Raw genomic sequence first — 22,097 nt, 5'->3', positions numbered from 1 at the left:
AAGTGAACCTTCTTGAGGAATCCTTCCTGGCGTAGTGATAACCGCAAGTTCTTGTAATGACGCATAAGGGTAGTTTTGAATTCCCAATCCTTCTCAACCTTCTAAAAGACACTAGAAGAAGCTAAAAGCAGTCGTCCCACAGTCGGAAATAATCTGATACCCCAAGGATTTTCTTAACCTATACCAGACTTGACCCTGTCCATCGATTAAAGTATCGAGGTTTAGCGATATCCACGCAAAGAACGCCGCATTGTTGTCAGACGCGTTCTCTCAAACCGACCTCACTTCACTCTTCGTTTCTACTAGGCCAAGAGTCCCGAGTTCATCATGGACCATATGCTCGGTCTCTGGGCAGGATCCATCCTATTGGTCTTAGGCTATGTCTTATTATGTAAGTTTCGGCCTCGACCCCGCTCCAGCCAAGATTTGACCTTGATGGTCATCTTGGGCTCTGGAGGTCATACCACCGAAATGCTCACCCTCTTGAAGTCCATCCCTCTCAACCAATACAAGCGAAGTATTTTCGTCATGGCCGAGACCGATCGATTCAGCGCCCAAAAGGTGACCCAGCTCTATTCTCACGAGCAGATCATGACCATTCCACGATCCCGAGAAGTGGGCCAATCTTGGAGTTCCACCGTCATTTCCACACTGATTTCAAGCGTCAAATGTGGTCTTCTGTTGGGCCGAACACGCCCACATGTCATTTTATGCAATGGCCCTGGGACTTGCATTCCGATGTGTGGGGTGGCCTGGATTTTCAATCAGCTCCTTATTTGTCAGACAGTCATGTTCTACGTGGAAAGCATTTGTCGCGTTCGCAGTTTGTCGTTTTCCGGGAAGATCATGCAATTTCTTACACCGCACGTTTTAGTGCAATGGCCAGAATTGACCCGAACCGCCCCCAGGACAAAATATATCGCCCGTTTCGTGTGAACAAATAGTTTTGTAGTCCATTCTCCAATGTGTGTTCCAAGTTATATTCGAACGAAAAAGGGAAGCAACGAGATTTGAAGACAACATACGGAAGGGCAGATTTGGGGGCCAGTGAAAATAATGGGTGTCTCTTTTGGGGGGTAAGGATTTAATTACTTGCTGGATTAGAATTAGTCATCCAAGCAAATTAGAGGCGGGGTACTCGGTGGCAGAGGCGGATCCTTGGATTTAGCCCCTTTGTCCGAGCTCAACTCATTGGCGGGCTTCTTCCGATTAGGCGGACGCGTCTCGGAATCCTCTTCGCTATCCGAATCCAAAGTGATGCAATCAAACTATAAAGCAGAGATGAATATTGTCACATGTTGTAAGACGCGCTTCTGAGCTCAACTCACCGATCTCTTGTCGCTTTTCGTTGTGGCCGTAGAGTTTCCAGCTTTGCTCGGCCCTTCCACTGGAACGACGGTCTTTGCGGCTGAGGTCGAGCCCGAGGTCGTGGCTTTTTCACCGCTACTACTACTACTACTACTACTACTCGAGGCTTTCTCCGTTTTGGTGGCAGGTACTGGGGTGGGGGCAGGGGACGAACTTTCGTCGTCATCCAGGTTCAATGTCTCGACTGGAGGAGATTTCACGGCCGCTGTGGCTGCCGCAGCAGCGGCGGCTTCTTCATCTTTGGACGACACGCCTTCTTTCTTGAATGGCAAAGGCTCCCAAGACCCATCATTGTGTAGAACGACCTCGTGGTCATGGGGTGGGAGTTTGGACGATTTGAGAACCTGAAAATGATTGAACCAGGCGATGAGAGAGGAGAACCCTGAAGTTGCCCCCTCGATGCGATCTCACCTCGTTGAAGAAACCATCAATGAGCAAGTTATTGAACAAAGCATTTTTGTTACAAACAGGGCACAACCATTTGGGTTTGCGCTCGTTCATCATGAGGAAGAGGTTGGCATCGAAGCATTGTAAGTGATCACATGTGCTAGCCCGGCACGGATAACTCATTCGCATTTTCCCTATAAGACAGTTCCTTTGTCACATAAGTTTCTCAAAGATAAGACTCAATCTTTGCATCAATTTACCCAAAGGACAAGCAAGGGTGACTTTGCAAGATGTGGTCATGACATCGACGTCTTTGTCGTTTAACTTTTCTTTGATGATGGCCCGCGTGTAATCCGGATGACGTATTCCACGATCCTTAAGTTCTTTCATCAAATCCATGGCAGAAAGCTTGTCCACGTAATAAATCGACACGGTGAAACCCCGCCCAATTTCCACGGCCCACGATACATCGAGGAAATTGGGCATGGTCGAGGATAATTTGCACAGGGCGGTAATATTGATTGGTTTGGGCGGCCGTTTGGGCTCCACCCCAGGTTTGTTGGTAGGAATTGGACTGGGCAGGGGCTGTATCTTGTTGTTGACCTACGAGAAAAATGTCCGCTTTTGCTTCCTCATCCGGTTTTCATTGGTTTGCAGTCAAGGTACTTACCTTGACACAGATGGAAGCCGGAAAGTTGTCATCTTGTTCACAAGATGTTTCGAGCAAACTGAATCGCATTTGTATTTGCTTCTTGTATTCGACACGTCCGTGACTGTCCCGGAAACTACTGGAGGCGATCTCACTGGCTTGAGAAGGCGAGAGAAAGAACGAGAACTTTTGTTCCTGGAATCGCGCCGTGCCACCTGGTTGAAGAGCGCAAGGCTGCATCAGAATGGCCAGAATCTTATAAAAGGGCAATTCACGGAGCTTGACATCCGGAAAGGTAGGGTACATGAGATGACTGAAAGGTCAATGAGATGGAAAAAAAATCATAATTGGTGATGACCACTTAATACTAGTCCTTTCGAAGCCATCATACTTATTTGATTCTTCCACAACCGCAGATGCCTTGGGTGCGGCTGAGGATTTAGAGGAGGTGCCATTACTGGCTCCTTGAGACGTGCGTTTCCGGTTGACTTGACCGGTGAAAGTTAGTTCTTTGGAACGACTCGTGTTACTCCGACTTCTGCTGGATTCGGAATCACTATTCACAATGGACACGGCACTCTCACTTGAAGAGCGCGAGTCTGAGTAGTCTGACCCGTTGGAGCTTTGATCGGATTCGGCGGGAGACACGTCCGAAACGCGCGAAAGCGCTCTCGCCGCCGCAACGGCCGCGCTCCGACGGGTTCGACCACCACCACCACCACTTGATCCAGATGGATCTCGACTTGGTCGACTAGATCCCGAAGTGACAGCGGGGGCGGTTGGAACCGGGGGTGGGATTGAGGTACTCTCGGAGTTCATGGTCTCGTCTTCACCACCTCCGATGAAATTGTGACTGTAAGGGTTGACGGAAGCGGCTGAATTCAGGGAGCTGTACATAGCGTTACTCAGCTCCCGGATCTTCAACTTCATGGACGAGGAGTTGATGTTGATCAGCTCAAGAGCGCGACTCTGTAAATCAATTGTGAGTGGCCATATGAGTGCTTCAACGTTCGATGAGAATATCGTGCAATTTTACACTCGTGACGCCCATTTGAATTGAGAAGTAAGTAAGAGGATGATCTATACATTTGGAATTGACATTTGGGTCAAAAAAAATGTCAAATACGGCATCATCGTGTACTTCAAAGCAATTCCCTAAAAGGCTATGTGCATAAATGATTGAGCGCGCCTAAAATATGCGTATGAAGCGTACAGGGTAAGTAGTATTTTGTCTCTTTTAGGGTAAAAAGGGGCACACTCGCTTTCCCTTATAATAAGCTGTGTCAGCTTATTATTTCAGAAAATCAATTTTTCCCTCCAATGTGTATTTTTCATCAGAACGTCTCCAATCATGAACAGGAACGCTTAAAGAGTGAAAAATAAATCTGCATCAAAAAACATGTGTCCTCTTCACTTTTTCATCTGATTCCCCTTATGAAAGGTTGTGTCAACGTATTTGCCAATCGAAGGCCAAAGTCAAAGGCTTTTACCATCCATCGTCCAAAAACAGCACTTCTTATTACAATCCAGCCATACTTTCATTTCGAATCAAAAAGAACTAAAACCTTTGAAGTGACCTCCAATGCATTATCTCATGTCCACATTGTGTGATCCACCTCATCATATTCTTGTCCATGGCTCTAGACGTCCTTGTACAGGTATAACGTCTAATCAGTGAAAGACACATCAATCGAGACTTTTGGGCGGCCTTCGGAAGGGCAAGGAGGTACAGAGGTCAAGGCCAATCAATCCAAGGAACTAAGTCCGTCCGAATAGTACCTGAAGTTCGCACTTTCGTCCACTTTTACTTTTCCCGGCAAATGCCATCAACAGTTGCAGCTCCGACATTCGGAATCCCATGACCATGGAGTAAAGCATGTCAGATTCAGCCATGATTGAAGAGCAATCCCAGTGACGACCGCATCCAATTGGCTTCTCGAAGGCTTGGGATCACGGGCAACGCCAACCACAGACGAACAGGGTGCGTCCAGACACTTTCTGTACCTCCACAAAGATGGACCTTAGGAGCATTCAGAGATTTTGGCCGACCAGGGTGACTCAAAACATCGCTCAAACAAAAGACTTTTGATGGACAAGCCAAGCTTTGGAGGCTTTTGATTACGTAATTTTCCCAAGGTCATACTTCTCGCGTCTGACAATATTTGCAGTAGCATTTTCCCCTCAGCTTATTGCACAGTTAATGTTCCTCAGTTCTTGCTGTCGTTTTACTTGGTTTTTGAGCTATGTTTTATTGGCAAAGCTGCAAGGTGTTTCCACTTTGTGATCCAGCACTTTATTTCGGGGCTTCAAAAGTTGAGCTTGTTCCATAAAAATTAAGCCATGATATTTGGCATGCTGCGCCTTGGATCCTGGCAAAACTGATACTGGATATGAGTATACGCCTGAAATCTTGAAGTCAAAGGGAAAGAGCATAACTTACGACGAGCAATTGTCATTTCTTTGCGGATGAAAAAAAGACCAGTTTTGCCATGGCTACGAGATTAGGAATTTACACTTTTTTGGAAGCACGCCTGGTTTCACGATAAAGTTATGGTGAATGTTTTGTTCAGTGCTAGTACCACATTCGATGGTCTTGCCATTCAATACAATAGATTGAATAGCACAATGCATCATGGAATATGAAACAAGAGACAAAGGCCATGCATGAACAATATAAATACTGCAAACCAATTAGGTATTACTTTTTTCAAACCCTTCATTTTGATCCCTTCTATGACATGATGTGGAGAGCCTGTGCTCCAAACTATTTCGATAGTGAAATTCCAATCAAATGGTCACCCTGATGGTCGAGCTAGCCCAGGCCAATTCATATGACGCTCCATAACTGGAGTCCGTTCACCAAACCATCCTCATAGTGAAAATATATACTCGGAACTTTCTTCATTTTTTTCCCCCAAACTACCGAAGAATGAATGAAAAGGATTAAAAATAAAAAATAAAACATAAATCTTCCACATTACACTATAATGACAAAAATAACATTGTGGTTCGAATAACCGCAAACCTTAGTTACCCTGTCCAAAAGGCATGTAAAAACCCAACTTGACAGCCGACACATGTTCAAGAACGAGTTCTTTTCACGACTAAGTGTGCATGACTCACATGTCTCATGTAGGTATCAAAGGTCTCAAGTTGTCCTCAGATTGTTCAGATAACGTTTTCATTCGTATTCGATCCGTCTGCCACATCGCTCAAACCGATAACTTCATATTCATAACTGCATATTGCCAAAGCTTGGCGCCATGAAGTTTGACATCATCATATTCGGGGCCTCGGGTTACACCGGGCAGTTTGTCGTGGAATATCTAGCCCGAGCCTTGGCCCAGGATGGAGCCAAGCTCACCTGGGCTATCTCGGGTCGCTCTGAGAGCAAGCTCAAGACCGTTTTAGAAGCTGCGTCCAAAACCACGGGCCTGGACCTTCACTCAATCCCCGTAGTGGTATGCGACGTCAAGGAAGCCTCGTCCTTGGCTCAAATGGCCGCTCAAGCCCGATTGGTCTTGAATTGCGTGGGACCCTATCGCTTCTACGGTGAACAAGTGGTCAAGGCTTGTGTTGAAGCCGCCACGCATCACCTGGATATCAGCGGGGAACCCCAATTCATGGAGAAAATGCAGCTCCATTACCACGAGCCCGCCCAAGCTCAAGGCGTGTACGTCATCAGCTCCTGCGGCTTTGACTCGATTCCCTCTGATCTGGGGCAAATGTTCCTGACATCGAAAATGGAAGGCGATGTCAATGACATCGAGACCTATCTGAGCGTGACCACCCCGCCCAACGTGTCCGGACCCGTCATTAATTTCGGCACCTGGCAATCGGCCATCTACGGTCTAGCTATGGCCCATGAGCTCAAGCCCTTGCGCCAAAGCTTGTATCCGGAACGATTGCCGGCGCTCCAACCCAAATTGAAGGCCCGACCGGCCTTGCACTTCAACGACGTGGTGCAAGGCTGGTGTCTGCCCTTCCTGGGCTCCGATCGATCCGTCATGATTCGCACCCAAAGGGCACGATTCCATCGGGATAAGAAACGCCCCGCCCAAGTCGGCTGTTATGTTCGCATGTCTTCCCTGTTCTACGCCGTGTGCGCCATCTTTGTGGGCGCCATTTTTAGCGTCTTGGCCAAAAGCAGCTGGGGTCGTTATCTGTTGGAAACGTATCCCCGCTTTTGGTCCGCAGGGGCCGTCTCGAAAGAGGGTCCGTCTCAGGCCATGACCGAGGAGACCAACTTTGAAATGAAGCTGGTGGGGCGTGGCTGGCGGGAGAGCCAGTCGGATCCCACGGCCAATCCCAGTGGCACGCCCACGCGTCAGGTGACCGTGACGGTGAAAGGGAAGAATGTGGGCTACGGTTCCACTTGTCAATGTTTGGTTCAATCGGCCTTGGTGTTGCTGAGCGAGGCGGATCGGATGCCGGGCCAAGGCGGCGTGTACCCACCGGGATATGCCTTTGCTCGCACCAGCTTAGTGGATCGATTGACCCAGAACCACGTGACCTTCGAGGCCGAAGTCGAAGACTTTTAGCTCGTCCCGAGTCTTTTAATTACGATATGCCAACTGATGATGTCTGTTTTACCACCTAATGATCCGCTTGAATGAACATGATGGCAATCAATAGTCCTTACCTTTTAAGCGTTGGCTGGGATGTTAGCGTTCCATCCCTTTGCGTCACTCCCATGGTCAACCACACTCTCAACCCCCAAAAAAGACAGCCCGACGCAGGTCGTGTTCACTTTCAAATGCTCCCTCATTTTGGGGCAGGCCATTAGTCAACAAAGAACAGGCCTGCCGAAATGGAGCAAAAACACAAAAGGTTCATATGACATCGATATCCCACATTAAAAGGGCCGAAATTTCCTGTTAGTGGACATTAGATTTTTAACGCCTTTGAGTTTAGAAACGAAAAAATATGCCATCAATTTGGAAGAAGAACCAATGGCTTTGTCTGCCAAGAGAGGGGCAAGGCCAGAGGCAGATTAAACTAAACTTTTCTAAAAAATTCTCATCAACCCATATTCCATGGCCAACCAGATCCACCAAATCTAACTTGTTGGAAGATCAGATATTGCATGAATATAAAGCTAAATGAATTATCAATATTTTTTAGATGTTGACTTACTGGGTATTTTTCACCTAGTATAGAGACGTGTAAAGAACTGGCTTTGATTTCAGCTGTGTGAGCTAGCCAGGCTGCGCCACAATTGAGGGAAGAACTGCCATGAATTTAGCACATATATTGCTTCCAAATCTTCATTGACAAAATTGTTCACCATTTTTGGACATTGTTTGAAAGATATCTTGATCCATTTAAATCTAACAAATCTATCTATGCGTCATCTCCTGATCAGATGCATTCCCACTGAGAGAGTGTTCAATGTGCTCAATGAATTCCATCTTCATGTTCAAATGCTTGATTAGGAGGTAACGCAAAACTGAAACGTCTTCTAGCGAGGTTTCAGAGAGCTTTCCACTCCACTACTACCGTACTCCATGCGCTAGAGTATGTAGAGCAGCTTGACAGCTGTCATCTCAAAGTTCACTTTTTAACGACCATAGATCCCAATCAGGGAAATACATTCTCCAAACAGAAATGACATTTTGACCGACTGCTTTCTTTTTGGCCGCAAGCCTGAAGAATCAAAACAAGGTTTGTCAACACGTGTTGAACAGCGGATCGAGAGAAACTGAAACAATCCCGACGGATGAACTATGAGTGTAACCTCGAGCCCAGACCAGGACACGCCCCCGCCGGATAAGAAATCCAAAATGGACACGCAACTCGTGACAGTTCAATTTGAGACTGAGACAGGTACTCTCGGCTCGTAAGATATCTATCTAGGCATGGCGTATTATGAATTCCTTTTGGGGGTCCTTAGGCGATCGTCCTTTTCCGCCCTTATCGGTGCCCGTGGACATTACACCCGACAAACTCCAATTGCTGCTACACACGCTCCTCAAGGCCGACAATGCGGATGAAGAGGATCTAGATCGACCTTTTGCCTTCTTTCTCCAGGATCGAGAGATCCAAGACGATTTGGCCGAGTGCATGCAATGGATGCTCATCAATCAGGAGCGAACCGTGCCCGTTATCTTCAAGCCCCAATCCATATTCAAGTCGGTGGTGATCTCTATCTTCGTTGAGCTTACATTTAGTATTCTCTTGTAGTGATTTGTCCCCTCAACCCGTTTCAGAGTCCGCCCAGTGACGCGATGTACCAGTTCCATGCCAGGTCACACCCAACCCGTTGTGGTAGCTCTTTTTTCGCCCGATGGACGATATCTGGCCTCAGGATCGGGTGATAACACAGTTCGGTTTTGGGATATCTCCACGGAAACGCCGCGATTCGAAGGCAAAGCTCATCGTCAATACGTTTTGGCCTTGGCTTGGTCCCCCGATGGATCCAGACTTGCTTCAGGTAAGCTTGATTTGGATTTTTATATGTGGGCCAATGAAATTCATGTTATTTTATTTTTACCTCTGATTGGGCGTTTCCAGGCGACAAACTAGGTCACGTGGTGATTTGGGATCCCGAGACCGGTCAACAAATCGGTCGAACCTTGTCCGGTCATAAGCAGTTCATTACGGGCTTAGCTTGGCAACCGCTTCATCTAACGAAAGACGGCGAGTGCCGTTTATTAGCCAGTTCATCCAAGGACGGGGATGTCCGCATTTGGGACACCATTACCTCCAAATTTGTTTTGGCCCTCACCTCACACACCCAATCGGTGACTTGTCTTCGGTGGGGCGGGACTGACCTGATTTATTCCGCCTCCCAAGACCGCACTATTAAGGTGTGGCGTGCCCAAGATGGCGTGCTTTGTCGCACTTTGCAAGGCCACGGACATTGGGTCAATGTCCTGGCCTTGAACACGGATTACGTCATGCGGACAGGTGCCTTTGAGCCAGCCCAAGCCCAGATTGTGAACAATATCTCTTCGTTCAGCGGTCCGGAGAAGAAGGACATCGCTCTCAAACGCTACCAAGAGGTGTTGAGTCGCGTGAAAGGGGGCGATGAGCTCATGGTGTCGGGCTCCGATGATTTCACCATGTTCTTGTGGAACCCTTCGAAGGAGAAGCAGTCGCTCGCCCGAATGACCGGCCATCAGCAGTTGGTCAATGATGTCAAGTTCTCCCCTGATTGCCGAATCGTTGCCTCGGCTTCGTTCGACAAAGCCGTTCGATTATGGGATGGCACCACGGGCAAATATCTAGCCGTACTCCGTGGTCACGTTCAAGCCGTGTACCAACTGGCTTGGTCAGCCGATAGTCGTCTATTGGTCTCGGGCTCGGCCGATTCAACGATCAAGCTCTGGACCGCCCAAGTCAAAGGCGGCTATGACAAGACCAAATTTCTAACTGTAGATTTACCAGGTCACGGAGATGAGATCTATGCCGTGGATTGGTCACCGGATGGTCAACGCGTGGTTTCCGGAGGCAAAGATACTTTGTTAAGAATATGGAGGAAATGAAAGGAAATGGTTACTGTATTTCATAAACACAAAAGTTGCTATCACATAAGAGAGTCGGCTAATCTTCGGTCTCGTTCCCGTCCTCGTTATCGGTGGAGTTATTGAGACTCCATTTCTTGTTCCATAAGAACAGTACCGTGCAATCGTATTCATCGCTGGTTGGGATATCCAAACTCGTTCCCCGTTGTCGCATGAGCTTCATGATGTCGATCCCATTGAAAGAGCAACGACTGTAGACCACACTGCATTGCTGGGGATTCCTTTGACCCAGATCAGCCGCCAATTGGAACTGAATGATAGGAGATGCGTAGTCCAGGTTGGGTGGGATAGTTCGCATGATGAGCTCTTCGTCCCAATCCAATCGAGGTTTTGATTTCAGCTCGCAAATTAGACGCTTCACACAATCTGTTGAGTCTTGAATGCTCGCGGATTGAAGGTCGTCTAATATTGAAAAACCTCGTCCTGAAAGTAAAATGGTTATGTCATAAAGCAAGTTAAGCACACTTGAATGAAACCTCTCTCTTACCTCCGAGGAGAGCGTTAGTGAGAACAGCTTTGCCCAGATACGTTAAAGCGGAACCAATGGTATACCTGGATGAGTTTGGATCGACCTTGTCCCTAGGAGGCAATCCAGCCCCAACCATTGATGTGGTTAAACAAATTAAACACAAGTAAAGCACACAAGGCAAGAAGCTCGTTGTAGACAACGCCATCTTGTCGTTGATCAACTTTGACTTTTCTCACCAGTCTCCTCTAAGAGAGACGATGCACATCTTCTAAGATCATCTCTTAGAGTGGCTTCACGCTCCTACATCTGAAATCAAGTTATGGCAGAGTCCTTCTTCTCATGGTGAGAATCCTCGAGCAATGCTCTTGAACTCATCGTTCAAGTCTCCGCTAGTGTGTGTGCGAATTAAGTGTTGAGCGAATCCGTTTGGGCTTCTAAGAAGGTTCTTCGTTCGTTTGCGCGCTCAGAGAATACATTATAGAACGGCGGGATTTTTTGCACCTTCTTGGTGAGTATGGACCTATCTTGAATAACCCTTCGCCTATCGGTGTGCCTCATGTTTCGTGCTTTACAATTTGGAAAAGGGGACATGTTTACCCTTGCCAAGAAGATAGAGAGCTAGTGGCAGAGAAGTGGAAATTCTCCCCAATATGTGCCAAAGCAGGCTTTTTCTAAGTCTTGAAACAATATTTTTTTCTGGCCATTTTCCTTTATCCATTTCCTTTTAACAATTTGTTGAACAAGGATGGTTATATATTGTATAACTGAGGTATATACTTGTGCTTTGAACTATGTTCGCGTGCAAATTAGATTGTGGTTGGGGAAAAAGCACTTTCTGAGGAAAGTCTCGCATAGCACTGCTTTGCAAAACACGCAATTAACCCCCAAAATCTGCTTCTTATTCAATTTGGCAGAAGGCCTTGCCAAAATAATGAAAAATCCAAGATTAAAAGCATCGACACAACGAAATTGGAAAAGGGGGAGCTTCTCTCCATCTATCCCTTAGCTTAAGCCTCTGAGATCTACGTTGCAAACCAAAATATTCCAGACTCGAGTTTTCACGTTGGGTTTAGGGCTACCATTTATCGTCTCGCGGTCTCCATAACAACCCTTGTCCTCACAAGCCAAAAACCTCAAGTCGGTAATTCAATCCAATACGCTCAAGGTTCTTCGTAGACTGGTTATGGCTATGTTGGTGTTGTTGAAGAGCACTCATCATCTAAGTCCTTCAATGGCTCATTTAACCATCTGTTAGTCCAGCAGAAGACCACCAAACCTCAAGCGGCCACAAGAGATTGGTTCAAGTAGACTGTGTTGAGAAATACATGCAGAGAAGCGCTTGTGATAGTGAATTCATAAAGGGATTCTCATCAAGTGGTTGTCTTTGATATGAAGTGATGATTTGATGATCTTTTTCAATCCGGGATTCGTGGCTCCAATTTCAACTTAAGTTTTACCAAGTCTTGAGAATACTTTTTCAAAGTTGGAGTTTTCTAGCTTGAGGTTTCCAGGCATTATGTAGACGCTCATTATTTTCGTTATCCATATTGATTTATCATTATTGGTCTCCAAGGCAAAAAACAAGAAGGGCTAAAGAATGCAAGAATGAAGGACACATGAGGTGAGAGTTTCTTGACACCATTCAATTTGGCAGATTGGGTTAAAGACTATTCGAAAATTGTCAAGCTATCGGTGAATTTTTAACTGAATAGGCATCATTTCGTTTGAGAGATTGTAATCTTGACTTGATAGAGATTTTCATTTGCTATTATAGAGTTTTACTTGTGGGGGGTGCTAGAGTAGGTAAGGCCCTCGCTGAAATAATTTTCCGCCAATGATTGGCAGTTATGTTGAAGACTGATCCAAACATTGAGGATATGAGAGAGCTCTCGTTTTGGGAGAGGTTAGAAAGGTTGGGATTGTACAGTTACTTCAGAGAAGGTACGAAAGGTATCTGATATTGTACGTTTTCAAAGGCATTCATGAGCTTTGTCCCAACCCAGGATTTAGGGTCAATTGTAGTGACCGTAGAGGCTTAACGTGCGTTTTGAGAGCACCTTCAAGCCCTCGAGAATCCAGGCTAGTTAAAACAATGAAGTCCAACTCTCTCCCTTCTTTCTCGGGCTCCTTCATTGTTCAATTTGCTGCCCTCAAATATTCGTAGGGCTTATGTAGGCGTTGATCCAATAGCAGGATTGAAGTCAGACTTGGATAAGTTTTTGACTAAAATTCCGGATCAACCTTATATTCAAGGATTAGCCAGATCAGCCAATGCTAATTCGTTGGTCGATCAAATAGTATATATAAATAAAAGTCAAGTAAAATGAATAATCTTCTCGTCTTGAACTGCTGGGATTCAATCCTGGTAGAGGTAAGGAATCCGGCACAAAAAAAAAAAAAAAAAACGCAATGACGTCTGTCAAAGATGTCAAGCATTCTGATATGTTTCACCAAATCAAGATCAGTGGTGTTAAGCATGATGTATGTTACGAGAGCAAATCGGTTTGTTGGAGAAAAAGACAGGAAAAATCAGGTTATTGTGCCTTAGAGTAAGTAAATTGCAATAATAACCAAAACTTTACCAACAACAAAAACAAGTTCATGATTGATGCATGGTGGATTCGTTAGATAATATTAAGTAGTTAATCCGTTGATCCAAAGTACAAATTAAGAGCCATTTGTTGATTAGATATCTTTTCGGCCTAACCAATGATTACCCATCAGCTATTGCGTATCTTCAGTCAATGTTTGAAGTACTTCACTTTTAAATCAAATAATTGATAAACCTACGAAAAAGAACAAATGCTTGAATAAAACTAATATTTTTGTCGTTTTCACCAAATCTGGGACAAATAACTTCACTACAATGCCCTTTTTGAGAAGATTTCCTTTTTTGCACATTTTCTTTGTGTTTTGTACTAGCTTGATATATAAGAGTTGATTTAAAATATATCTGAAGAATATTCGAGTTGCAATTTTTCAAATGGTATTATTCTAATGGACTTAGTAGGCATCTTATTTTCCTTTTTTTGTTTTTTGTTTTTTCTCTAAGCTTGGGACATGCATGTGTATATTATGCTTGCATTTTATGAAATTGTTTACCTTGATAAATTAGTCAAAATCGTGCACCTTTTCCATTATTTTGCTAAATTTCATTTTCTTTTAGGCCCTCTTTTCGTGAGGGTTTCTTATCTTTTTCCAACATCGACTAATTTACGATATCGGCGTTTCACATCATTTGCCTGATTTTCTACCTTGCAATAGGATAGAACCGCAGGGTTTCCCATTGAAGACGTTAAAATCGGTGCTTCTTACTGTGCATGTGAGTTAATATGAAATGACGCGTGGGCTCTGCAAATACAAGATCCGAACAAGTGAAGCTTGACTAAGAACTGGTGCTCATCATCTGCCCTAAGATTTCAAAAAAAAACCTTCTCCGTGGAACCTTCTTTTCACGTTAGTTTTCAATAGCAAAACCTATATACACTTCTTAAATGTTCGAGTTCCAAAACATTTGTCATTTTGGTCTTCATTCGTCGTAGCTCTTTGCCGACATAAAATGAAAAAGAAATATTGGTGTTCGCTGACTGAGGACTGGAAAATCATTTACTTTAACTTTGACTACCGTTTCTAATTTACCTAAGCCAATTTTTGGGTTATGAAAAAAAAAGTTATTTCATTTACTGAGATCTTTTGAACTTACTGAATGCTAACTTTGGATAAGATGGATGGTCCAAATATTTTGTGGAAGTCCTTGGATTTGGAGAAAAAAAAACAGTTCGAAGAATCAGGAACGCCAGTTCCCCAATCAAGTAGAACGTGATCCCAGCTATTATGCTACGCTATTTTGTAAAATTAAAAGCACCTGATGAATATAAACGAAGTCAACTCTTTTAGTAGTGTTTTGACGTTGTTAAAGTGCTTGCCAAAAATTACCCACGTAACGGCAACAAGATTTTACTTCAAGAATCTAGCTGCAAAAAGTCAAAGCTCTGATTTCCCCTCAGATAGATAGTGTTACTAAAATCTGAGGTTTAGCTAGAAAACATATTGCCCTTCAAGTACAACCCGTACAGCCCCATCAAAGGCTTGATACACGATGTAGTGTGTTCAAATCGGTATCTTTAAAAATGATGGACAAGTTCTTATCGCAAGCACTGATCCAAGTAGTTGTTAGCAACCTAATCTCTCACCCTCAACAACAGCTGACAGAAAGGTTTTTCAAAGTGTCAGACCATAGACATATTATGAAAGACGATGGCTGGAATTTGAAAAAAAGAGCATGAAATGTTAGACGCATCTTTTTTTCACAAATGAATAACAACAAATCAACTATGCCTTCAAATGACGTGACTAACAATATCAACCCCGTCGTCAATGATAGCTCAACAGAAACATCAGCTAGCGCTTGCCTCCTCACATCTATGCCCATTGGCCAGAAAATAACACAGCACAAGTTATTCCCCTCTCCTCCTCCCCTCGTTCTTAGTTCGGTGCTCTCCTTTTTTGCCCTACAGGGAGAGCTGCCCTGACCCTGTGTGTTGGAAACGGTTTCAAGCCCATTGACTAACAAAAAGAAGAATGGCTCCCATGGCTGAATGGCTTGCCATAGGAACTTGTGATTAGCCACCCTCGCCACGCCCATGGGTTCATCAGTCCGCATTTGATCATGGATGCCTTACTTCGCGATGACCCCTTCTACAATCCGGACCAAGTTCATAGCCCCTATGAAGAAGAGTTCAATAAAGGGATCCGAGAGATCACGGTATGACATTTCTCAACATTGTTCTTCCTCTGATTATCATGATAATTGTGTTCTTCATGTCATCAGATTCTAGTGTTAACGGGTCTGGGCTTGTATTTGGGCTCGTATTACTTCCTGAATTTGTGGCGACAAAAGCGAGACACGGAAGAGGAGTTTCTGCCCTATTCATGGGAGGATGACATGGTCTACAAGGTTTCATTTTGTTTTTGCGTCTTCTCCTTGGCCGTATCCGTGGGTGCGGCTCTGCTTCTGCCCATCTCCACCATTTCAAATGAAATCTTGTTGCACTACCCCAAATCGTGGTACATCAAGTGGCTCAATAGCTCCTTGATCCAGGGTAATGATCCCACTGTGATCGGTCTCGATTTACCCTCATATTTTACTGGTCCTCTTTTCATTTCCAGGGATTTGGAACTTGATCTTTATCTTGTCCAACTTGTCGTTATTTGGTTTGCTCCCGTTTGCCTATTTATTCTGTGAATCTGAAGGATTGGCTTTTTTTGGGAACAAGAGAGTGAGTTTTACGGTGGGATTTTAGCCAGGGATTTTGTTCACGTCCATGAGTTTGGGTCCAATTTCAGGGCCTTTTAGCGCGAGCCAAGGAGACGATTGTGACCTTGATTCTGTTGTCGTTGACGGTCTTGGGCATGATGTATGTGATTGCCGCCCTCGTGGATCATGATCGCGACTCTATGGATCGCATTCTTAGTAAGTACTTTTTATTAATATAACTGTGTAAAATACTCTTTTTAAAACGGACACGATTCTTTTGTTTTAGATGTCTATAGTTATCTACCGTTCCTCTACTCTTGTGTGTCATTTCTGGGTGTGATCATGCTCTTAATATGTACACCCTTGGGGTTTGCTCGCCTTTTCACGGTAGTGGGTGACTTGGTGGTTCGACCCACGTTCATGAGAAATCAAGATGACGACTACTTTGCGACCAAATTCGAGGAAGAATCGCTCAAAGCCAAGGTGGCAAATTGTAAAGACAAGAACTTCTTGCAAATCACTCCCATTACCAACGAGGAGAGAAGGCGTTTAAGAGGGGACGAAATTTTTGCTCACTTCCAAAAGAGCTTGGATGAGGTCACGGCCCGTCGAATTCAACTAGAACGGGCAAGAAACACGCCCAGTTGGCGGAGAATATTGGGCTACCCGTTGGTCATGATGTTTGTGTTTGCCCTGACTACCATTTCCCTGATTTGCGTCATTTCCAATGTGGGTCAAATCATTACCGGCTTCAGATCCCTTCCCGTCAAACCAATGAAAGCGGTAAATTATTGTTTGCAGCAATTGAGCACGATTGAAAACGTGATGCTGACCCCTTATTTGTGTTCCTTCCAGCCTAATGTGGTTCTGGGTTCAACTTCTTTGTCCGCATTGGGCGTCTTTGGAGTGATCATCGAGGTCATATTGATCTTCTATTTGATGGTGACCTCGCTGATTGGCTTGTATATTATTCCTCCTATTGGGAAGATCCGCCCACGACGGGAAGATACTTCGCTAACCCGATTAATTCTCAATTGTGGATTGTATGTGATCCTCAGTTCGGCATTGCCGTTGTTATCAAAAATATTAGGTAAGACCAGTTAAAGACTTGATAGCAGGAATGTGTACCTCCATATTAATTTCCTATCAAAACGGACATTGGATCCTTGTGGGCATTAATTGGAATTTTGGGGCTTTTGAGTCAAGGAAAACAAAGAGAATCATTTTAGGCTTAGGCAAATATACACTGATTGTGTGCTCTAAGCTATTAAGACAACTAGTTGTAGGGGGGCTTAAACTTCTTTTAATATGAAATATCTTCTATAGGGAGAGATTAGATACTAGGGGCGAACATTGCGTGAGGGACTACTCTTCGCTCATTACGCAAACATGTGCTCGGCTGCAATAAGCTAATATTTGTTCAGAATTTATGGGAAATGGAGGGGAGGTCAAACAATCGTTCATTTCATCATTTCAAGAAATCATCTTTTTATGGCTCTTATCAAACGAGTGGCAAACTTTTCGAATACCATAAGCGTTTGAATTGTAGCGAGATTAGACAGTATAGTTGTATTGATATATTTTCCGCAACGCTTTTTGGCCACAACAATTTGTTTCATTTTGCCCATTAATCAAACTCAAGGCTCTTTAATATCAACTCCAAAGTGGTCAAATACACACATTCAGTTATGCATTTGATCTTTTAGGTATAACCAATTTCGATTTATTGGGCTCTTTTGGAGAGGTCAAATGGCTCGGAAACATTTATATCGTTTTATTTTACAACGCTGTGTTTGCTGGGACAGCCTCGTTTTGCTTATTCAACAAATTTACAGCTCGAGTCCGTCAAGAAATCTTGAGGAGGTCAGTATCAATGTATTTGATTCGTACCTTTCACCCCCACAACAAAAAAAGTATTCTCACCTATAGGATACATTTGTACTTATCAACAATATTCAAGCGGAACATCGACGCCAAATTTGTGGCCTCAATATCACCCGTCACCGCTGGATCCAGCAGTCCCACAAGCTTAAAGGCCGAATAGTATTATTCTTACATCACAGAAGAACTACACAGCCAAAGTTCATCAGTACGAAGGCAACAAGACATAATCAATCAATCAATCAATCATCATGCAGATATCACAAAAAGACCATCCCAAAAAGCCCAAAAGTGTCTGTGGCGAGATTAGAACATCCCTCGGTATCGCCTCGCTCAACCTTACTTGAATTTTGAGACCACTCGATCCACTGTCAGAGAAAGAGAGTTAAATTGCTACTCAACTCTCTTCTGAACGCACGAAACGTCACGCCTAGTTTTGTTTTCTTAGTCCATGATTTGCCATAGACGAACTCTCGTTTACCCCTCACTCCGGTTTCCTGTGGCCATGAATACGGATGATATTATCCAAATGTGATCTTCAGTCAAGATTCTTCATTTCACTTATGCTACGATTCATTCCTTCAGATCATGTTTAGTTCGAGATATTTACATGTTAGCTAGTTATTCATATCATCTGGGTTTTTCTCATTCAAATTCCAGTGACTCGACTCGTCTTTGTATCATTGACTAGGTTCTAACCTTGACCAATAAACCAGTGTTTTGTCGAAATACGCAAGCTTCTCCAATCGGCTTGACAGTTCATTCTTGTCTGCGTCAAAGATCACTTGATCAACTGATCAGCAGGCCCTGTCAGGCCCAGACATTGAGGAGTGGGCCTTAACCCGGGTGGTATTTCTATTACCATACAAATGAAGCGGTGAACCTAGTTAATATTTCTCCATCAACCTCTTCGAGGATCCCTGGACAGAGAAAACTTTCCCCTAATAGAAATATCGATCCTTTGAATTCATATTCTCTCTAATCTCGTATCATCATTTGGGACCCCGTCGAACAATGAAATTAGCGTCAATTTGTTTAAAAATTGGGTTTACGACATTGGGCGATTGCAGATTGCGAGCCCCTGAATGCACTTGCTCCCTCACGGGTTTTCAGCGATTTGTGGACGGAAGCCAACTTACGTTAACGATGGCCGAAGAGAAATGAGTTCAAGTTGGATCGTTAAAAACTTGGTCGACAATGAGCCATCCATCCGTGAATGGTCTTTCTGAATTCCTCCACACCCGCCGTCCTTCTACCTGAAAAAAAACGCCAAAATGGGCCCACCTACCGCCTCACTAGACCTTTTCTCCGGGGCCTAATTTTAGGATGGCTTAATGACGTGATTGAGAAAACAAAGGGAGAGCCGTTAGAGCTAAAGAGTCACTACTCACTCTTGTGACGCTAGCTGGTATTGCTCCTCTAGGCTTGGCCTCATAGTTTCAATTAATCAAGGAATGGGTTCGATGAAAGTGAATTTGAGAGAAATGCATCGCTCAAGTTGGATCGTAGAGGTCAAATATTCCCATTTGACTCGTCTTCGACTTTGACAGTTGATGGTCAACCACAACTTATGATGAAAGGCTGCATGCCTAGAATATTTTAAAGAGCCTTGCATTGCCAACTAATTGTTTTAGGGCAATCCCATGGCTAAAGAAAGTGAAAGGCCAAAGCTGGTATCTGACATTAGTGAGGTGCAAGTACAAATTCACGAACGATCTCGTATTGGTTTAGGAATTCAAAACCTGCTTTAGAAACCGGAAAGAATTTATAAGATCAGAGAGATTCCTCAAGAAGGGTTAGGGGCTTAAAACTAGTGAATGCCTCACGGGCATGGCTGGATTGATGTATTCAACACTCGGCAACTTGTCGGTAAGAACAAACCCCAAAACTTTGGCAGCGGACTTGGAATTTTGATTCAGAGTTTTGACTGCCAGTTTCTCAAAGGGATATCTGGCATAACTCACCTGAATGGAGACAATGTGGGTTTGTCTAACGAATTTTGAGCACTCTGTGGTGGGCTTGGATTCAAGTTGCCAGATTTTAGATGTCTCCTGCGTGCAAAATCCAGTTGCAATATTTGCCTGCAATGCATGTGGAAGGAAAAAAACCTTTGATTTTGTATCAGTTGACTTCGTTTTATGGTCGGATTTGAGTCCTTCGTCTTTTATGAGTTGGGAATTCGCTTGTCCTCAAAGAGTCGGCTTGAATTGATCGGAGAAGCTGTCAACTTGCATGAGAAGTATGAGGTCATTATGTTGATGGCATGATTGAGAGAAACTGCCTATCAATAGCACATGGGAAGGATCTCTGGCTTCATTGTATAATGGGAAGGAAGTATTTTCATGTCATTCGGTCAGATATTCAGAACTAAATCTACCCCTCCAGAAAGGAGAAAAGAGCCCTCAACAAGGACTGGCCGATCGTTTTTTTATGCCCTTGTCCATCTTAATTTCATGTTTATTGACATGTGCGGTTTAAACTACGAATACGAGACAGATCGATTTCCAATTGGTGGCAGTGCGTGCTTGGTGGTGATAAAAATAGTACTCGTCAAAAACTATATACGGGTGATAGGACTCTACTGGCTTCCAAGAATGTGAACTTAGCATACTCCAGACTTGTTTGAGGTCATAATGTTTCGAAACTTGATCTAGTTCCAATTTGTCCTTGACGGCTTGCCACCTTGCCAAAGAGTCAATGCATCATCAATTCTCAAAGACCTTAGCAATAGGCGAACCTCTCTTCTTAAGATCCGTCTACATGTCTGCAATTAGAGGTCTGAACGGTCTGAACACGAGACAAGATATTTCGTCGCCTCCATCCATTCATTAGAAACTCTTCTGCCATTTGCCGGTGTCGATGACACTCTTCTTCTGCTCCTTGGATTTGAACCGAATGCATAAAAGGTCTCTTAAAAAGTACGACCCACAAACGATAATTAGCGGGGCAAAAAAGTTATGAACCTCATTTGTGCACTTGGATGTTTTTGAAATGGCCTCAGTTCTAAGCGGTTTTGTGAAGCGCCATTGGCTTGCAGAGAACACTTCTAAGTCGAAACTGATTTAGATTGGGATCTACAACTTATTAAAAGGTGCCCATGTCTATGTCGAGCTAGAGACACCCAAAGCAATGGTATATCTTTACCAAGCATTCTTTTAACTTGATACAATAAAAATGGACCCATAGCCGGTCAGTAGGCCGTCTAGTAGACCGGGGCTTTAGAGGGGGAAAATGCGGCGGCATGTTTGAATCAAAAGTGATAGCCATGTGCAACATGAATTGATGAGCTTCTGACTGAGCCATTGTGACAATCGGTTCAAGTTTATGAACTGCCCTTCAAGTTTCTGAATTTGTCGAAAATAATATGACATTTTTCTTCATGATTATTGAGTATTTCTATTGGTACTTCTTAATCCAGCAGTACCGAGAACTGCATTTCTCCTCTGTTGGCACGTTAATTTTCTTGGGAAAGACGAGTTGTGCCTAAATTTTTCTTACGCCATTGAAGCAAATTATTATTCGTACCTTTTGTCGAAAAATTGGAGCTCAGCTGCCAGAAATGGAACCACTTTGCAAGATGAAACGCTTTATTTGCGCTTTCAAGTCCTTTTCAGAAGCGAAATAAACCTCGTGAAATGCCGAAACGTGTACCCACTACCCTGTAATGATAGGCTGTCAGCGGGGAAACCGTTCACAGAGATAAAGAGAGATTTCACACTTGAGACAGAGCATAAAATTAACGCATGCATCTAATTGAAAGGTTGCAGCAGTCATCATTGAATGGTTATGATAATCAGAATGGGCCTCGGTGTGTGTGGCGGCAAAATAACAAGCATACCTGCCCATCTTTGATGCTTGAAAGCTAACTCGCCGATCCAAGCAAAGAATCGTCCCATGAGAACCCGAGTCATCCAAGATTGACCTGGGAAAACTAAAGTTCAAAAAGCCGATTCCATAATACCATATTCTCTGTCATCTATTCATATATATGCATACCATAATATACATATTCCCTGTCCTCCCGACACATTCGATTATTTCTCTTTTTGCGGCAAAATAGTTTTCTCAAACTTACCCAAGCGATAAGCATTTGATTTTTAAGTCACTTAAGATGAAGCTTGGTGTTTAGTGCGTTCATCTACGTAAAAATACCAATGTTCAAGCTATAAACCCCTGAATCTGAGATAGAGCCGATTTCTTAACCAGCAGATTGCAGCTTTAACTCTACAAACAATGGTACGTACTATTGTGTTTTGGGAGTGCCTTCATTTTATGGGGTCAATTTCTTTCCGCAGAAAGAAACTGAACCTGTCTTCGTTTTCGTCCGCAGAACCAGTAACGCCTCTGGCGGATGAAGTCGTTTCGATTTTCCAAATTTGAGTTTTCCTCTGAGTTGAGTTTTAGATATTAATCAGGTGTTGAACGAAAGTCTTCGCACCATCGCCCGAAAAGTAACAAAGTGTCTGTCCATTGAGCACAAAGACGAAATTTATAATTGAGCGAGTTAGTATCTACTTGCAATGCACAGAGCTCTTTCTTTGACTTTGCATACCCTGCCCT

At 43.9% G+C, this 22,097-nt stretch overlaps 6 protein-coding genes across 8 annotated transcripts; 4 read left to right on the top strand and 2 right to left on the bottom strand.

Annotated features, from left to right (window-relative positions):
• The first annotated feature begins 57 nt into the window (after nucleotides 1-57).
• LOC131877397 (UDP-N-acetylglucosamine transferase subunit ALG14 homolog) lies at nucleotides 58-1,077 on the top strand. The gene has a single exon (XM_059223047.1). It carries the CDS (start codon nucleotides 328-330, stop codon nucleotides 934-936), a length of 609 nt encoding a protein of 202 aa, XP_059079030.1. The 5' UTR covers nucleotides 58-327; the 3' UTR covers nucleotides 937-1,077.
• Nucleotides 957-7,188, bottom strand: LOC131877383 (E3 SUMO-protein ligase PIAS2-like). Of its 3 annotated transcripts, none has more exons than XM_059223025.1 (7): nucleotides 7,047-7,188; nucleotides 2,796-3,373; nucleotides 2,426-2,717; nucleotides 2,016-2,358; nucleotides 1,780-1,949; nucleotides 1,329-1,712; nucleotides 957-1,268 (listed from the first exon to the last, which is right to left on the bottom strand). In XM_059223025.1, the coding sequence occupies exons 2-7, from the start codon at nucleotides 3,332-3,334 to the stop codon at nucleotides 1,107-1,109; spliced, it is 1,890 nt and encodes a 629-aa protein (XP_059079008.1). In that variant the 5' UTR covers nucleotides 3,335-3,373; nucleotides 7,047-7,188; the 3' UTR covers nucleotides 957-1,106. The 3 variants fall into 3 exon arrangements, with proteins under 3 accessions (XP_059079008.1, XP_059079006.1, XP_059079009.1); XM_059223023.1 differs by lacking the exon at nucleotides 7,047-7,188 and adding an exon at nucleotides 4,184-4,424; XM_059223026.1 differs by lacking the exon at nucleotides 7,047-7,188 and adding an exon at nucleotides 3,970-4,112.
• On the top strand, nucleotides 5,485-7,053 carry LOC131877391 (saccharopine dehydrogenase-like oxidoreductase). Its single transcript, XM_059223038.1, has one exon. It carries the CDS (start codon nucleotides 5,668-5,670, stop codon nucleotides 6,943-6,945), a length of 1,278 nt encoding a protein of 425 aa, XP_059079021.1. The 5' UTR covers nucleotides 5,485-5,667; the 3' UTR covers nucleotides 6,946-7,053.
• An 833-nt stretch (nucleotides 7,189-8,021) lies between the features above and the next one.
• On the top strand, nucleotides 8,022-9,925 carry LOC131877389 (notchless protein homolog 1-like). Its single transcript, XM_059223035.1, has 4 exons — nucleotides 8,022-8,230; nucleotides 8,298-8,535; nucleotides 8,614-8,837; nucleotides 8,918-9,925. Exons 1-4 carry the CDS (start codon nucleotides 8,131-8,133, stop codon nucleotides 9,889-9,891), a joined length of 1,536 nt encoding a protein of 511 aa, XP_059079018.1. The 5' UTR covers nucleotides 8,022-8,130; the 3' UTR covers nucleotides 9,892-9,925.
• Nucleotides 9,889-10,871, bottom strand: LOC131877398 (uncharacterized). The gene is made up of 2 exons (XM_059223048.1): nucleotides 10,418-10,871; nucleotides 9,889-10,353 (listed from the first exon to the last, which is right to left on the bottom strand). The coding sequence occupies exons 1-2, from the start codon at nucleotides 10,602-10,604 to the stop codon at nucleotides 9,950-9,952; spliced, it is 591 nt and encodes a 196-aa protein (XP_059079031.1). The 5' UTR covers nucleotides 10,605-10,871; the 3' UTR covers nucleotides 9,889-9,949.
• Nucleotides 10,872-14,802: 3,931 nt separating this feature from the next.
• LOC131877388 (protein LMBR1L-like) lies at nucleotides 14,803-18,266 on the top strand. Its single transcript, XM_059223034.1, has 8 exons — nucleotides 14,803-15,164; nucleotides 15,231-15,501; nucleotides 15,569-15,678; nucleotides 15,746-15,872; nucleotides 15,943-16,439; nucleotides 16,512-16,746; nucleotides 17,363-17,519; nucleotides 17,586-18,266. The coding sequence occupies exons 1-8, from the start codon at nucleotides 15,069-15,071 to the stop codon at nucleotides 17,698-17,700; spliced, it is 1,608 nt and encodes a 535-aa protein (XP_059079017.1). The 5' UTR covers nucleotides 14,803-15,068; the 3' UTR covers nucleotides 17,701-18,266.
• Nucleotides 18,267-22,097: the final 3,831 nt, after the last annotated feature.

The sequence above is a fragment of the Tigriopus californicus genome, chromosome 3, assembly GCF_007210705.1.
Source record: "Tigriopus californicus strain San Diego chromosome 3, Tcal_SD_v2.1, whole genome shotgun sequence".
Lineage (NCBI taxonomy): Eukaryota > Metazoa > Arthropoda > Copepoda > Harpacticoida > Harpacticidae > Tigriopus > Tigriopus californicus.
Note: the sequence above shows the minus strand (reverse complement) of the source record. Positions and strands in the feature narration are given on the sequence as shown.

Excerpts from the sequence above, each read along its gene's own strand:
- LOC131877388 (XM_059223034.1), top strand. The coding sequence starts at position 15,069 with ATGGATGCCTTACTTCGCGATGACCCCTTCTACAATCCGGACCAAGTT. Across the intron at positions 15,165-15,230 it reads AAGGGATCCGAGAGATCACG|ATTCTAGTGTTAACGGGTCT; the intron begins GTATGACATTTC and ends TCATGTCATCAG. Across the intron at positions 17,520-17,585 it reads CGTCAAGAAATCTTGAGGAG|GATACATTTGTACTTATCAA; the intron begins GTCAGTATCAAT and ends TCTCACCTATAG.
- LOC131877398 (XM_059223048.1), bottom strand. The coding sequence starts at position 10,604 with ATGGCGTTGTCTACAACGAGCTTCTTGCCTTGTGTGCTTTACTTGTGT. Across the intron at positions 10,354-10,417 it reads CACTAACGCTCTCCTCGGAG|GACGAGGTTTTTCAATATTA; the intron begins GTAAGAGAGAGG and ends TTTTACTTTCAG.
- LOC131877391 (XM_059223038.1), top strand. The coding sequence starts at position 5,668 with ATGAAGTTTGACATCATCATATTCGGGGCCTCGGGTTACACCGGGCAG.
- LOC131877397 (XM_059223047.1), top strand. The coding sequence starts at position 328 with ATGGACCATATGCTCGGTCTCTGGGCAGGATCCATCCTATTGGTCTTA.
- LOC131877389 (XM_059223035.1), top strand. The coding sequence starts at position 8,131 with ATGAGTGTAACCTCGAGCCCAGACCAGGACACGCCCCCGCCGGATAAG. Across the intron at positions 8,536-8,613 it reads AAGCCCCAATCCATATTCAA|AGTCCGCCCAGTGACGCGAT; the intron begins GTCGGTGGTGAT and ends AACCCGTTTCAG. Across the intron at positions 8,838-8,917 it reads TGGATCCAGACTTGCTTCAG|GCGACAAACTAGGTCACGTG; the intron begins GTAAGCTTGATT and ends GGGCGTTTCCAG.
- LOC131877383 (XM_059223023.1), bottom strand. The coding sequence starts at position 4,297 with ATGGCTGAATCTGACATGCTTTACTCCATGGTCATGGGATTCCGAATG. Across the intron at positions 2,359-2,425 it reads CGGCTTCCATCTGTGTCAAG|GTCAACAACAAGATACAGCC; the intron begins GTAAGTACCTTG and ends TTTTTCTCGTAG. Across the intron at positions 1,713-1,779 it reads TTGATGGTTTCTTCAACGAG|GTTCTCAAATCGTCCAAACT; the intron begins GTGAGATCGCAT and ends AATCATTTTCAG.